The sequence below is a fragment of the Triturus cristatus genome, chromosome 3_2 (genome assembly GCF_964204655.1).
Source record: "Triturus cristatus chromosome 3_2, aTriCri1.1, whole genome shotgun sequence".
NCBI lineage: Eukaryota > Metazoa > Chordata > Amphibia > Caudata > Salamandridae > Triturus > Triturus cristatus.
The window spans coordinates 841,050,355-841,067,580 of NC_140584.1; the positions used below are offsets into that span (position 1 = coordinate 841,050,355).

The 17,226-nt window shown below is 45.8% G+C and overlaps 1 protein-coding gene across 1 annotated transcript in view; it reads left to right on the top strand.

Moving 5' to 3' along the window:
- The first annotated feature begins 6,935 nt into the window (after nt 1-6,935).
- TSR1 (TSR1 ribosome maturation factor) overlaps nt 6,936-17,226 on the top strand; it is a 184,050-nt gene continuing 173,759 nt past the window's right edge. Inside the window, exon 1 of the mRNA XM_085649095.1 lies at nt 6,936-7,125. Within this exon, the coding sequence (XP_085505221.1) occupies nt 7,014-7,125 (112 nt within the window). The 5' untranslated portion in view covers nt 6,936-7,013. The remainder of the gene's footprint in view (nt 7,126-17,226) is intronic.

Consider the following 17,226-nt stretch of genomic DNA (forward strand, 5'->3'; position numbering starts at 1 on the left):
CACCTGATGCAGCTTTGGTGGGGAGTGTGCCCATTGTGCCCACACCACTTCCCATTGATCCAAAGTTAGGCAAGCCATTTAGAATCCCCAAGAAGTGGAAAGGCACCCCTCCACAATCTCCAAGCCACACCATGTCTCCCGTCTGCATGACTCCACCTCCACGTGCCACTACACCACCTGGTCCAAGGAGCCCTCCGGCTTGCAAAGCCACTGATAGCTCTACCTCAGCTGTTCCACACTCTCCCCGTTCAGGTGCACAGACGGTCCCCAAGACACAGCCAGCTCCCAGTCCGCCTGACAGCCAAGTCTGAGTGTTAGTTACCCTCACACCTTTCTCTCACACAGTTGGGCCTGTACTGCACATTGTTCCCCCCTGACTGTGTTGCGGACTATGGAAAGGTACATTTGCACACATTCCCTGTGCAGCTTCTCATGGACTCAGTCTGCACTTTGTCCTGGCCACTGGCCTTGTCGTTCACTGCTGTGTGCCCCCTGCCTGTGCAGTTTCTCATGGACTCAGTCTGCACCTTGGAGTGGCCACTGGCGTTGTGTTTTGCCCCCTGCCTGTGCAGCTTCTCATGGACTCAGTCTGCACCTTGGACTGGCCACTGGCCTTGTGTTTTGCCCCCTGCCTGGGCAGCTTCTCGTGAACTCAGTCTGCACTTTGTCCTGGCCACTGGACTTGTCGTTCACTGCTGTGTGCCCCCTGCCTGTGCAGCTTCTCATGGACTCATTCTGCACTTTGTCCTAGCCACTGGCCTTGTCGTTCACTGCTGTGTGCCCCCTGCCTGTGCAGCTTCTCATGGACTCAGTCTGCACCTTGTCCTGGCCACTGGCCTTGTCGTTCACTGCTGTGTGCCCTCTGCCTGTGTAGCTTCTCATGGACTCAGTCTGCTCCTTGGACTGGCCACTGGCCTTGTGTTTTGCCCCCTGCCTGTGCAGCTTCTCATGGACTCAGTCTGCACTTTGTCCTGGCCACTGGACTTGTAGTTCACTGCTGTGTGCGCCCTGCCTGTGCAGCTTCTCATGGACATGCTCTGCATTTTGTGCCTTGCTCTTCTCTTGTCATGGTGCCTATCTGTGCAATATGTGAATAAAGACAGCTGCTCCTGTTGTCTATTTTGTCTGTATCCTTACTGAATAAAGTTATTGTGCTGTGTGTATATGGTTTACTGTGCCACATGTTCTGCGTGCCACTTCCACATGGGCAATGTTTGGGCTCACTTACGAATCAGTTTTCTGGGGTGACAGGGTCTTCAGTTCTTCCTGCACCAGATACTTGAGGGGGCAGTGGTGTAATTTTACAATGTGCAACAGTTGTCATTTACTTGATTAGTCCATTTTGGCTATATTGTACACATGTCAGGTTGGGGGGCACTGCCGGCACAGAGTGGGTTTCTGCACACAGTTTTGCAGGCAGGCTGTTCAGGGTAATCATGTATGTGTGTTCTTCCTTTATGTGTGCCCAGTGGTGTATGTGTGTGGTCATCTTGTGATGGCCAGTCATCCCAGTCATCCTAGTCCCATGGCTTACTTTCCATGTGTGCTCTTGGATGGTCAGGTGGTGTGAAGGGGGTGAGTTTGTGGGGAGTGTTGATGTGTGCATGTCCCTGCAATGTGAACTACACACGTGTCACCCAGGAGTTGTATGCCTGTTGTTTTGATTGTTCAGCCCTGTGGATGTGGTTGTATGCACATGTGTGAGTTGTATGTAGTGCACTGTACAGTGTGTTGGTGTGTCCTTGCAGTTCTGTCTGACACCTACTTGTTGTTTTTGTCACTTGTGAGTATGCAGAGTGTGTGACTGGCGAGTCAGTGTTGTGTTTTGCTGCACATCCATGTGTCTGGTGGCTGTTTGTGGGGACTGTGCAGACCTGCTTTTCCACACTGCCATTGTGGTTGTGTTTTCTCATGCCTTGCTGTCAGATGGTGCCTTCTTGCCTCCAGTGTGGCATGTTGTGTGTGTTGTAATGCCATCCCCTATCCGTGCTTCAGATGCCTAACCATTGTGGGTCTGCACTCCCTCTCTTTGTGTATGGTACACTCCTGCCATGTCCCCTACTGGCATTCAGTACACTTTACTTTGGTGGCAGCTGACCCCTTTTTTTTTTTGCAGAGTTTTATATTGCGCGAACTTGACCCGAATCCAATCAGGTATTAGAGCGCTTTACATAGCACCAGTTACGTTACATGAGGACACACATTTGTTAGGCACGGGGAGATTAAGTGATTTTGCTCAGAATCACAGGATGTTCAGCGTCATTACAGAGACTCGAACCCAGTTCCCCAGGTCCGAGGTCGAGCGCCCTGGCCGTTAGGCCAACTCCTCTCCCCTTGGTTTCCATGTGTGTGTGCCTCCCCATCACTTCATTTGTAACACTGTGCTTTGTGGTGCAGATCTTTGTCCAGGGTCAATGTGTCACTCAGGGCATTTCCCCAATGGGTTGTATGTGATGTTCTGGTGCTGTTTATCAGTCATGGTTGCTCCTATGCAGTCCAACTGTGTGTGCTGCCCAGTCCTCTGGTCAAGTTGTTTCCACCTTTGTGTCCCGGACTTGTGCATCTGTTGGTGTTGTGTTGGATGTATGTGTGTTGTCTGTGTTATTGCTTCACTTCCTGGGTGTGCTGTTGTCTTTGTGCTGTGTTGTATGGTATTGTGTGGGTTGCTGTTCTGTCACTGATGTCTGTGTGTGGCTGGTATGCCTGGTGTGCACACATTGCTTGTTGTGCATGCAGTGCTGTGTGTGTCTGTTGCCTTGTCATTGCCTGGTGTGCATCCCCCGATGTCCTGCTATGTTTGCTTTGTGATTTTTGTGCCTGTGCATATGTTGTTTGTTTGATGTGGCTGTGTTTTTCTGTGATGGTGCACTTCTTGTGTGTGTTGTGGTATGTTGTCTGTGCATTGTTCCTGAATGATGATGTTGTGCCCTCCTGTTGTGTCTGTGCTCCCATTGCCGTTCCCCAGTTTACCTGCACAGGGCATGTCTGTTCTTGTTGTTGTTCTGTGTGTGTTTCTGTTGGGTCATATGTTTGTGTGTTGTTTTTGTGCAGACATTTGTTGTGGCATCACTGTGTGTGTGTCATGATCCGGGGTCCGACGACGCGACTGTGAGAGCAGAGGACTCCAAGTCCCAGAAGCCCCCGCCGTCACCCGGCGGGAGAAGACATCACGTAACCACGGACGCAGATAAAAAGCGCGTCAACCAGGAAGGCGGGGCCAATGATTCCCGTCAAACTTGCAAAGATCAACGGCTCCGCCTAGCAGACCCTCGCAACGTCCTCGCTTCCGACTCTTCGATCCTGCCGAAACTCGGCGAGGATATTACTGAAGCAGGTTACGAGACACCCTCACGAAGGTAAGCGCGCCTTAGCAACCCCACTCTGCCTCGCCCGCAGGAACTCGTGAGTTCTGCTAAGCCCGCTCAGTACCTTCGGCCCCGACCAGCTACCGCGCCGACTCTTCAAGCGCTCCTCCGCCCTTGGATTTCCCGGCGAGAGTGGCAGCGCCACCCACACCTCCCCGCGCTCCTCCGCCCTAGGATTCCCGGCGTGAGTGGCAGCGCCACCCACACCTCCAGACCTCCTGGCGCTCCTCCGCCCTAGGATTCCGCGGCGTTGAGTGGCAGCGCCTACCGCACCTGCGGCTGCTCCGGCGCTCCTCCGCCCCTGGATTTCCCGGGCGTTGAGTGGCAGCGCCTGAATCCTCTGGTGACACTTGGCTCTTTCCCTTCGCCTCCCCGTGAAGCAACGAGGAAGGGGGTTGAGGAGGGCGCCTTGACACCAACGGCAACATTCCGAGCTGGCTTCTCTGGGGGTGTAGGGCCATCTCCCTCTTCGTCTCCCCGTGAGTTAACGGGACAGGGACTAGCGGAGAGCGCCCTAACTGTACTCACCAGCACCAGAGACCCCTCCAGCATTCCAGAGAAAACCCTAGCCCATCCTCAGATATAGGAAGGAAGGAGTACCAGGTAGGGGGAACGACAAGTCTAGGGTGGAGTCTTGGGGGTTGAGGAGAGCCTGTGGCTAATCCGTCTTCTTGTTTCTTCCAGGTCTCTCTCCCCGCTGTTCCTACCCTTCCTTCCCTCACCCACCTATCTTCTCGTCCGAGGGTATCACACCTACACCGGACAGGGGACGGATGGGCGGGGGACCCACACATAGCATCGGCGTCATCCTGAGGAGAGGAATCACTGGGACCGTGACAGTGTGTGTGTTGTTTGTGGCTACCCCCAGGGTGTGTGATTGTTTGTGTGTGTGTTGACTGGCAAGTATTGCCAGCCTTCAGTGTGTTTGGCACTGGTGTTGTGTGCTGCTGGAATGAGGGGGGTATGTGTGTAGATTCCTACTGGTGTTTGTCAGTCATGACGTGTGTCAATGGTCCCTGTGTGTGGTGCTGCTGGTGTACTCCAGTGAAGTAGTTGTATAGATGTGTGGCTGTTCACAGTTTGACTTCAGGGCCTTCCTTTCATCCTTGTGCCTATACATGGTTTGCCTTGCTGTCTCCCTGTGTTGTTGCACTGTGATGTCTGGTGTTTGTCCTCACTGCCTGTACCAGCCATGTTTGCTTTGATGGTGTGAGGGTGTTGTTCTCTGTTCCTTGTCTTGCATGTGATGTACACATGCTTGTTGTGTGTCTCCTTGGACTTCCATTTGTGTGCATCCCACTTTGATTTTCCTATTTGTTGTGCTCCGTTGCTGTTGGCATGTGAGGTGTGTATGTGTTTGTGTGTCAGTCTGTGGTATGTATGTGTGACTATGCAGGCTGTGTGTCCATTTGGGTGTTTGTTCCTTGTATGTGTTCATTTGGTGCTTGTCTTCATTTTAGTTTCCCTGAGTGTGTTGGTGTGGTGGTGTGTGTGTGTGTTTCCCTGGCCATGTGCTACTGTGCTGTGTGTTCCTGTGCAGCCACTCCTGCAGTCTCTGTCTCCCTGGTTGTTTGTTGTGTGGTGCAGGGTGTATATTGACCTGGCTTGTTGTTGTGCATTGTGTGCACAGGAGGGGCACATGGCATGTGCCTTCATGGGGTGTGCTAGTGTGTGGTGGGAGGGGGCGTGGCCCTGTGGTCTTTGGGCCCTGCCCATGCCTGGCACTGGCCCTGCCTTCTGCATTGTGCGCATGTATTTCCTTGTGTTCACCGCTGCGGTGATGTGACCGGGACATTGCTGCATGGTCGCGGGAGATGTGTGTCCAGGATGCAGAGGGTTGACTTGGTGGCAGGTGGGTGATGTGCGGGTGCCCTTGTGGATGTGTCCCTGTCCCCACCAGGGTGCCTGATGTGGATTTGGACCCTGTTTCAGCCCATGTGTTCTGTTATTGCGTACCTGCAGCAGTGGCTCATTAGTTCCTGGTGATGTAGCAGGAACAGCACCGGAAAGACGTGTAGCGCTGGGTCCTTGGCGGTTGTGACTGGGTGATGTGGACCGGGACTGTGGTTTCGCGCTCCGCTGTCGTGCTTCCGCCGTCTCTAGTTGGGCAGCTTCTCCGCTGCGGTGCGTCTGCTTGTTTGGGTCATCCTAATTTGTGGAGCGGGGCGGACGTCATTTCGCACGGCGGAGAGTCTCCATTGGCTTCCACCACCGCAGTGGTGGGCGCACTTTGACGGCGGTGCGCGTCGCACCGCGGCGGTCGGGAAATGGGCTATGTTTGGCCATACTAATGTGGCGGGCGTGAGGACCGCTGCTCACGGGCAGAAAAAGGCGTTTTTCCGCACCGCCTGCACCGCTGTGGTGCCACCACCCGACATACTAATGGACCCCTTAGGCTTAAACAATATTATACCAAATAATTATAATTAATAATTAAGCTCAAACCGCAAATTTGAGTAAGGGAAACAGATAACATGGATACTTATCTTGACTGCGAGCAGCGAGAAAAGAGGACTTGTTGTTCGCAGTCAACGTCATTATTGGTGTACTTAACATTTGATTGGTGGATGTATTGTGATGTCAATCTGTCTTTTTTTACATTTTCTGGGAATCGTAATTCTTCTTGGCTGCTGTGAAAATAAAGCAAAAAGAGACTGCATAATAGGAGCCTCCCTGTCTTGCAATAAAATCAAATGTACTGAAATATGCGTTGATCAGTATACATTACACAGCTTTTTAAATGTCGTTTACAAATCACAGGTATTCCTTTGCAAACTCAAACTTCGCACACTCAGCAGGAAAAAAACAGCACAGTAAAGTGAAAAGTAAAACCTATAATCCTTTCAAGTATGCATCCAAGTCTCTCTTATTTTGCTTACACAGTGGTACTGTTTGACTAAAAGTGGCACCTCTCTATATGCTTAGTAATATTTGGTCCTCTGGTTAAGGAGCTTTGTGCACCACAGCAATTGTACCTTCAATCGTGCATTATGTTATCATAGTTTTTCACCAGTGCTCATAATGTACTGTTTATTGAGCTGCAACATGACAGCTGAAAAATATAGCATGGAGAGAGAATTCACTCACCATGGCTAAGAGGTATGGCGTACTGCTCCGTATGTATCGTCTAGTCATCGGTTGTTCGAAGAATCTTGTAACAAGACATACCAGAGAACATCCGAAAAATATCGGTGCAATTATTTGAAATCTGAAAAACACTATTCAGAAGAAATTGTAGTGTTGCGCTCCTGTCCTCGCGCGCTACGATCTATTATATTGTTTTTAAACGCACGTAAACGTTTGCTGCTAGCCTTTCACAACAGTCATAGTTCTTCACACAATAAATATTTTCACAATTAACCACTAATTTTCTGTGGCTACGTCGAAGAAAGGATTCCAAAGCAGCGTGTGTATGTAGCGTCCTAAATATTCTAAATACACACACACACATATTGAACTAAAGTTTTTAACATTAACGAGCCTCAACTACTTAGCCGCTCCTCGCTGTGAATACCAACTCTATGACCAAACAGGTTAGACACTCTGGCTCAGCTCTGGGCTCGATCAACTGCGACCCGGAACTGCTTTCCGTGCACGTGTTTTCCTGCGCATTCTGCCCTGGAACTAAGTTAGTTCTTTTGACTGAAAATGGTGTCTGGGGAGCAGCAACCGCACCGACCCGGTGCTCTGAAGCAACAGAACAAGCAACACAAGGCAGGGAAGCACAGCAGGAAGAGAAGCTTGGAGCGGGAGAACAAAGGTAAGAAATGCGTTATGTTTAATGGTGATCTGGCCATGGACTGTCAACGGATTTTTAAAAAAATGCGATTACAGAAAGCGAGTTGGGAGCAGTGGGTGTAACGAAAGAGCTATAGAGACATCATCAAGTCTCTGTCATCATTGCGAATGAGACTCACTCAACAAGCTTTGTGTCGCATGCGGCGAGTAGAATTTTGTATAGCTGTCGAGTTTTCAGTTTACTTATGTTTGACATTTCATTTTTTTGAGTGACACTATCACGCAAAACAAAAAGCTAAATATCTCAGGTAATGGTAACTAATTAGCCCATTCTGATCATTGTAATAACTCTCTAAGGGAGGAGGTAAGATTGTTCGAGGTATTGGGGTTACATTTGAATCAAGAAACGCTGCAAATGTTTAGGTACCTATGCAGGGGCATAGCTACCAGCGGTGCAGTGGACAGGGACCCAGAGGTGGGATGGGGCCCAACTACTTCTTGAGCTCTTTCTTGTCACATTTGCTGAGTGTTAAGGCAGAGGTCAAATGTCAGTCTAGTCTTCTGACAACTTGCTGCTTTGTCTTTTTACATGGAGTCTGGTGTTTTTCTTTTTCTTAATGGAAAGTATGAGGATTTTGTAAAGTGAACAATGTGGCAATCTTGCCAGTGTAAAAGGAAAGGCTGCAGGATGTTTTCTTCTAAAACGTGCAACAAACTTAAAATACCTATAAATTAACTGTACACATATTTCATTAGAAATAAACCGTTGGAAAAGCACAAATGAAACCCTTTTTTCTTATTCTGAAGTAAGATTGAAACAACAGTTTTAAGATGCTCAAAACAGATCGAGACACTTTATTTGATAATGCACAAATGATAAATATTTTGCTTAAACCCGATTTCCACAAATTATCATTTGTGCACTATATAGTTTTATTAGTACAACTGTATGTCTGTACAAATCTATTAATTATTTCAATAGAAAATGTGCAGTTTCTGAATGATGGTGTGCCACCACACCATGCTTTAGTAATATATTTGTAACAGTTTGCGCCTAAATGCACCGCAGTTACATACTACACCGTTACCACTCTCCTGATAAGTGGGCATTATTTGCGATACTTGTTCTTTTCGTGATACTTAGATTTTTCAGAATCCCTATGCGTTCAATAATATAACATTGATGGCAGCACCTCCAGTCTGGAAATTGTTCCAGCACCACGGCCTACAAGGGCTACAGGAGCTTAATGCACTGGGAGTTTGCTCTTAGCTTTGTCCAATTCCCTCCGCTGCAGGAATCGGACTCCGAGCAGCAGAATGTACTGAAGTACCTTCAGTGGCACAGCGAAGGCCTCATTGCACATGTACTGAATGGCCAAGCAGCGCACATGCTCACTTTTGTAAATGCAGAGTGCGCCGTTCGGCCCTCGCTGCCTGCCCCCAACAGATGTCAAAGAAGTTATGCCCATGCTGATGCATGAATTCTGAGGACAAAACAGTCACAGAAATCACTGTGTTCAACCTGACAATCGGAGGGCAAACAATGGTGGTTAGTAAAAGAACATACATACTTGGGACAAAGTGTTGCAACTGGGAAACATGTATTTGAGCATTGTTTAATTCTATGCTAAAACTAGCATTTGCAATGCAATAGGTCTTGCAATTGGTGATGTTTGAGCTATTGACATTGTAAATAACAATGGGCCAGATGTATCGAAAAAATGTATTGCGATTCCCTAATTGCGAATCTTTGCAATTAGGTAATTGCAAAACGGCATACATGAAAGTGTGTAGTACACTTTCTGCGATTCCTAAGGGGTTGCAAATTACCTACCTCATGAATATTAGTAGGTAGATCGCAATTTGCGACTCCCTAGGAATCTCTCAAATCACGGGGATGGTGGCCTGCTGGAGTCAGCAGACCTCCATGTCCGTGATTGCCTTTAAATAAAGCAATCATCTTTTTTTTTTTTTTTTTTTTTTTTTACATGCAGTCCGTTTTCCTTAAAGGAAAACGGTTGCATTCAAAAATAAACTTTTCTTTTCATTTTTAAGGTCTCGCCTGCATAGGAGGAGACTTCTTGAAATCGATTCGGGTTTTCTGCCCTAAACGTGCACGCATTGCATTGCTTTCAATGGCAACGCGTGCACGTTTGCCGATTCCCTTGCGGGAGCGAGCTTTCAAACCATCTGTTTGTAATTAACTTGCAAAACAGATGGTTTCAAAGCTCGCTCCCGCCAGGGAAACGGGCGCAGACCACCTCCTCTCTCCCCTCCCCCTGCTGCCTCCTTCTCTCCTCGTCAAGCTTGTTTTTCCTGTGGCCTCGACGAATTGGCCACTCAGACTGAAGAAAGCGCAGCGGTGCCACTACCCGGCATTTCAATGAAACTTGTTGTCTCGACGATATGCGGCCGACGCACTCCGTTTTATTCTTTTTTTAAGTGAAATGCAAAATCAATTTTTCAAGCTGAACTTCAGCAGTTTTGCACCACAAATTAAACACATCATATTTCCCTTCCTATGGTTTTGTTGTCGATGTTTTTACTGTTGATGTTTAAATCCCGCCATTGTGTTATGCTCCCGCACCATGTGTAAAACACTCACTTATCAGATCTGCCGGTAACCTGCACTATCACACGTTCCAGTCCAGATACAACTTGGCCTTTAATCCTTCAGAGGTCGCTGCACTCTGCCTTACCACAGGGCAAGTTATTATTATGTGTTTGTGGGCAGGCGTCTTTTGCACGCTCCCACGTTTGTGGACAGTAGCTGCATGTGTTTGTCAGCTCACGGTGTCAGCGCAGCTCAGCCTTTCATCCTTCAGGGGTCGCTATATTCTGCCATATAAAGCACGTTATTGTTCCGTGTGTTTGTGGGCAGATATCTGTTGCACGCTCCCATGCTGGTGCACAGTAGCTGCTTGTGTTTGGCCGCTCATATTGTGGGTGCAGCTCAGTCTTTCATTCTTTAGGGGTCGCTACACTCTGCCTGTATAAGGCAAGTTATTGTTCCATGTGTTTGTGGGCAGGTGTCTGTTGGTGCACAGGTGCTGCTTGTGTTTGCCTGCTCATGGCGACAGTGCAGCTCAGCCTTTCATCCTTCAGGTGTCTGTTGCACGCTCCTACATTGGTGTACAGACTCTGCTTGTGTTTGCCTGCTCATAGTGCGGGTGCACTCGTCACACCACCCCTGTCACTCACGGGCGGACGTGGGCGCTTATCAGTGACAGAGCAGCGGATGTGGGGTGCGTGAGGGCAGCACATGCCCGCGGAAGGAGTGGGGGGTGTACATGGCATGGCCTTATCTGTCCTCCCAGCAGAGCATCTTTCCAAGCCTCTTCTCCCAGAAGCCACAGAAGAGTTATAACCAGCAGGGGCTGGGGGGGTGGGTGGGTCCGTGGTCCATGGTCCATGTGCGCCCTCATTCCACTCTCTCAGGGCAGGTGACTGAGAAGTAATATAGCGTGAACTGGACCCGAAGGTAGCGCTTTACAAGAGCGCCAATTACCTTACACAAGGATACTTTCATTTTTGGGAGCCACAGGGAGATTAAGTGATTTGCCGAGAATCACAGGATGTTGAGCCGACGCCGGGACTCCAACCTGGTTCCCCAGCTCCAAAGTCGGCAGCTTTGGCCCTAAGGCCACAGCCTCTTCTGCACAGAATTTAAAAAGGTTCAGAGGTATCAGCATGTAAAGAGGATGCTTCCCACATCCTCATTTACTTCCCATGGGTGTCATGGCTTTTGTTCTTATAAGGTCCCAAAGGCGAGACCTATTGGCTATGCCAATGCTTGTTAAGAGTAGGCAGTGGTCTGGCAGGCCACTGCCTACTATTTGAAGTAGGTGGTAATATGCGAATGGTTTGCGACCGCATTTTCGGTCACAAAACCTTCATACATACCGATGCGATTCGGTATTAGGAAGGGACGCCCCAAACACGCCCCTTCCTAATACCGAATCGTAAACCCAAATTGCGATTCGGTAACAGGTTACCAAGTCACATTTTGGGTTTGCTACATTTGAGAAGCCTTTTTTGCATGAGAGCTAAAGAATGATGATGGATTCAACCCAGATGTGTGACTGGGGGTGAGTGTCTGAAAAGTTTCAGCGCTCCATCCATCATCTCCTTGTGTTTGCTTTGTTTGCCCTAAGTTGGCAGGGTGTTCCCAGATGTGCTCCCTTGCTCAGTTTGTCATTGGATTCCAGCAAGCCTGGCTGTTGAGGGTGTTACCCTGAAACCAGTCCCAGGATGCTTGTTTCTAGTTCAGGGAAGACCTGGCTTAGCAGTTCAGGCTGGACTGTTTCCATGCGGCACATGATCAAGACTGATTTGCATATAGCTGGGTCTGAACTGAGGTGGCAAAGTGAGCTAAAGAACAATGATGGATTCAACCCAGATCTGTGACTGGGGGTGAGTGTCTGAAAAGTTTGAGCGCTCCGTCCATTATTGTATTGTAATTGCATTTGTATAGCGCTTACTACCCCTGGCGTGGCATGAAAGCATTTTTTTCAGCCAGTAGCACGCTACTCCGGGACGCATAGAGGATTAGTGTTGAATGAGTATAGCGAAACATGCAAGTAAATTTTAAGTGGTGGATAGGTTAGTCAGTTATTTGGATTCAGAAGGATAGCAGAAGGATGGAAATGGAATAAAGGTTTGTATTTATATAGCGCTTGTTACCCCAGATGTGGTGTTGAAGCATGCTACTCCGGAAACCCATAAAGGATTAGTGGTGAATTAGTATTGTGAAATATGAAAGTAATTTGAGTGGTGGATATTAGTGAGTTATTTGGAGTGAGAAGGATAGCGGAGTGATAGAAGGGGAAGAAAGGTTTGCATTCATATAGCACCTGTTACCCTTGACGGGTGTTGAAGCGCTTTTCTGGCGAGTAGCACGCTACTCCGGAACCCATAAAGGATTAGTGTTTAAAATTAGTATAGTGAAATATGAAGTAATTTGAGTGGTGGATATGTTATTCAGTTATTTGGATAGAGAAGGGTTGGTGGTGGGATAGAAGAGGAAAAGAGGTTTGTATTTATATAGCGCTTGCTACCCTTTATGGGGTTTTGAAGCTCTTTTTTGGCGAGTAGCACGCTTCTCGGGAACCCATAAGGATTAGTGTTGAATTAGTATGGTGAAACAAGAAATTAATTTGAGTGGTGTATCTGTTAGCCAGTTGTTTGGATTTAGAAGGGTTGGGGAGGGGTGGAAAAGGGGAAAAAAGGTTTGCATTTATATAGCGCTTGTTAAAATGCTTTTTTGGCGAGCTGCACGCTACTCTGGAACCCTTAAAGGATTAGTGGTGATTTAGTATAGTGGAATATGGGATTTGAGAAGTGAACATGTTAGTCTGTTATTTTGATTGATAAGGATGGTGGAGGGATAGAACAGGGAAGGATTTTTTTCTTCCATCATCTCTTTGTGTTTGCCCTAATTTGGCAGTGTATGCCCAGACGTGGGTGTCTTTCTTTTTTTGCCACTGGATTCAAGCTAGCCTGGCTGATGAGGGATATTAACCCGAAACCGGTCCGAGGATGCTTGTTTCCAGTTCAGGTAAGACCTAGCTTGGCAGTCCGGGCTGGATTGTTCCCATGAGGCACAGGATCAAGACTGATTTGCATATAGCCGGGTCTGAACTGAGGTGGCAATGTGAGCTAAAGAACGATGATGGATTCAACTCTCATCTGTGACTGGGGGTGAGTGTCTGAAGATTTTCAGCGCCCAGTCCATCATCTCCTTGTTTGCCATCCACTAGTGTGACAAAACATGGCAACAGGCCTACTATAATAACTTCACCTCTGCAGTTTAAACCTGTGCTGTGACCTGGTAAAATACCCATTTTGACAGTTAAAATAACCTTCCTTTTGAATATTAGTAAGTCGCCTTTTTGTAGGTTTTGTAGCCCACAAGGTAGGTAGGGTCCATAGTATTTAAAGGTGGAACATGTAGAAAATTATTCTTAACATGTTCGTTTAGTGACATGTGACAGACCTATCTGTCCTATGTAGAAAATCAGAGTACAGATTATAATACTAATGTTCTGTCCTGGGAATGTGACCAGGCAAAAATAATTAAACACGTTTAGTAATTATTAAAAAAAAAATTTCAACGGAGAGGTTGTATTTTTTAATAAATATCAAGTAAAAGCAACTTTTAGAAAGTTACCCATTACCTATCTGAGCTGTCAAAAGGCTGAGCCAGGCTTAATTTGGGAAGATGTGTAACTTATTTATATATATATATATATATATATTTCAACAACTCGCAATGAAAACTTTCTGAGAGGGAATCACGGGCGCAGACCTCTTAGAATGCCAAACAGTTTATTCAGTCATTAACCCCAGCAAAGATGTCAGGACGCGTTTCGGCCGTCACAGCGGCCTTGATCACCTGACCACGCATTAGTGCAGGCCCACTATTTAAAGTGGAAGTGCAGACACATTTACCATGGACATAGAAAACATATTGGGACATCAGGAAATTCTCTATACAGACACTGCATTAAAACAGAAAATCAATTTTTTGCAGTTTCATATATTCACATTGTAACTGACAAATGCAAGCGTAAATGCCTATGACATTATCAATAGGAAATATTTCATATATATCTATTTCCCTGTCGTCAAGAAACCTGATGTCTTAAGCCCTATTGTTATTTATGTAGCGTGCTCACCGTGTTATAAAGTATAAACAAAAACCCTTCATGGGGGAAAATTAACAATCACCTTCACAATTGTCCAACAAAAATAATCATATATAGACATGCATAAATGCTATTATAATTCGGGGACAAAAAGTGACTAGTGCTATTTGATGCGAAGACAAAGCGATCATACTATTACAGTAGTCCAACTCTATGTTTTTAGATGTAAAATCAAAATAAAGTGCAACAATGCAACAGTACTTGATAACATAAAGTGACAAATGCTACTAGTGCTAGTCCAACTTTAGAACTCTATATTCAGAGTATAGTATCAAATAAAGTGCATAATGCAACAGTACTAGATAACCTAAAGTGGCAAATGCTGTTGGTACTAGTCCAACTCTAGAACTCTATATTCTAGATATAATATCAGATAAAGTGCATAATGCAACAGTACTAGATAACCTAAGGTGACAAGTGCTACTAGTGCAAGATAACATGGACCATCAATTGATGGAGACTAAATATGCGAAGTATAAAACAATCCTGTTATATAAATATATAAAAGGAGAAAAGAGATTTGCATACGGCTAAACAGTAGGTTACAGTCATATTCGTCACAGGTGGCAGATAAAAATGGAGAGTATATAATAGGAAAGAAACAGTGACATAATTAAAATGATCAATAAAAGGAACTGGGTATAAAAATATTAAATACTACCCTGCGTATCCTTAAAACCAATCATTAAAATCAACACAGAGAGTCCCAAAAGTTATTATTGCCTGTGTTGCTAAGAGTAAAAGTTGAGAAAAAGGGGCAATATCAACAGTCAAGAAAATGGTTACCTATATTTATATGAAGCTTAGAGAAAGGTATAAAGATCCTCCGTGGCATTGAGGCCACCCGGCCATTTGGAATCGAACTCTAGAATGTATTGGGTTTCCAAACGGCGAAGTGTTGCCTCCCTATTGCCACCTCGTTTCCTCAAGGTTACTGATTCGATAGCAAAGTATTTGAGGCATTTGGGGTCACTGTTATGTACCTTTTCAAAGTGCCTGGCCACAGGATAATTCTGATCCTTATTAATGATAGCTCTAATATGCTGCAAAATGCGTTTATGCACTGCCAACTTTGTGCTGCCAATATATTTCAAAGAGCAGTCACATTCCAGGACATAAACACAATGGTCCATTTTGCATGTCAAATGTTGTTTGATTTCCCGTTGTATACCCGGGAATGTAGTGCAGTAAGTTTTGGTATTTATACCAAATTGGCACGCCTTGCATGTAGAGCATTTAAAAAAACCATTTCTTATAGGCAACCACATTTGTTTTTTAAAAGTATCTTGACTGTTACCAGTCAACATATTGCCCATAATCCTAGCTTTTCGGAAAGTGATAGAGGGATTGAGTGGCATATGGCACCCAATTACTGGGTCTTCACGTATGAAATGCCAATGCTTTCTCATAATATTCCTCAATTCCTTTTCTTGTTTGGAATATGTTAGGATGAGGCGTACTGGTGCCTTGTCAGTGTTTGGTACCTCCTTTATATCTTTTTTTCGATATTCCAAAATTTCCTCTCGGTTTTAGTTGGGATCTTTTCATGGCAGCTTCCACAACTTCCAAGCTATACCCTCTTGCCAGAAACCTCATCATACATTCTTTTTGTTTTGTTTCCATATCCTGAGGATTACTGCATATACGCCGGATACGGAGCATCTCCCCATAGGGTATACTCCTAATAAGATGTGGGGGATGCGAGCTAGTGGCATGAAGGAGTGTGTGATATATATATATAATATATGCAGAATTGACTCCCCTGAGTGCAGTAGAATACGCAGGGTGCGTGCTGTATGCATTCTGTTGACATCATGGTATCAAAGCCTGCTTGACAGATCTGTTCAGCCATGTGTAACACCTTTGCTCACTTGAAAGGGAGAGAACAGGGTGCTAGAATAATTCTTTTGTATCCCCTATCTAGTTGCTGAAGGGCCCTGCCTTTGTCCTATCAGACTTCTGTCTCTGGGCTTGTTGTGGGTACAGTACCTGCTTCAAAATTGATTTTTGTGTTAGATGTGGGACAGCACTAGGGTTCCCATTGTACACTACTCACTCACACCTCCAGCCTCAGAACCCAAGTGTAGTTTGGCCGAAGACATTTGTCAACTTGGATTTGCACTGACACGTTGCATTTTGGCCCTTTTTGCAGTATGGTACAAGGGAACTACTGCAAATGTGGGTCAGTTAGGGCTGGAAACTTTACTCCATTGGTCAGAGAGGAACTAGATGTGTTTTAGGGTTTACTCCAGTCACAGGCTGGTGAATGCTACAAAGCTGGTTTCTCAGCCAGCCTTACCCAGAACACTGCTGGACTTGCAAAAGGATACCGGGAGCTGTGAACATGCTGCACTTGTCATCTGCGACCTGTGAAAATGACCTGAGGAAGTGGGACCCCGTTCCACTTGAAATCCAATGACAGAAAAGTCTCCAAGAATCATAAGGCTGATTCCCCTAGGTGGCTTCAGGAGCATAAAGCTGAAGAAGGCATTCTTGTGAAGAATCCCAGCTGACCAGTGGCACCTGTACTTTGTTGCTGCCCTCTTTCGAACACAACGAGAATCTCCAAGTGCTCTTAGGTCCTGGGAACCTCCAGAAGTGTAGTCCTATGGTTGATAAAGGGTGAAAAGAAGTTTGGGATCTTTTTCAAAACTTACTCTCCAGAGTTTCAGTGGGACCCACTACGAAAAGTATGCGACTGGCAGTTGCATGGGATAGGACTGAATTTCACGTTTTTCTGACGGAAAACTCTGTTTCATGCAGGATAAACAAAGTCCCTTTTCATATTGGAAGTAAGAAACTTTTTCGAACTTCACTACTTTCAGGCTGTAGTGCCGCCAATCTTTGTGTATCTGACCAGTGCTCCTTTGCAGTCTGCCTCAAATGGCACCTTGGTCTGTTACCGGGACCATTGACTACCATTTGCCTTTTGGTGTTATTTTGCACTTGAATCTTAAAAAATTCATGTCTCTGGTTCCTCTGTTTTTATCATTCTGGTGTCATTTTGTTTATTAAATTTTTTTTCTATCTTGATAATGTGGAGTGAGATTTTTATTTGGTTGTCTTTTCAACTCTTTAACTGTTTTGGTACTATTAAATGTTTTCCCATTTTCTTTAAGTTAAGTCTAGCTACCAGGAATTGTGCTCTGGTTTAGATTATTGAAACCTTTGACTGGATCAAACAGAATAGTGATTTTACTACTTGTGGTGGTCACCAATCTACCCCATCTAATCTGTTTCTCACTGTAAGCTTAACCCTGAATATGTGACAATTGGCACAACTGGGTTTTGGTGGTGTTTTGTTTGTTTTGATTTCTTTTCATCATTTACTATGTGTCGCTTATTTTCTTAGTGTTATTTGTTAAACCTGTGATGTCTTCAGTTATGCTGATTAGCACTCAAAAGAATTTTCAAAA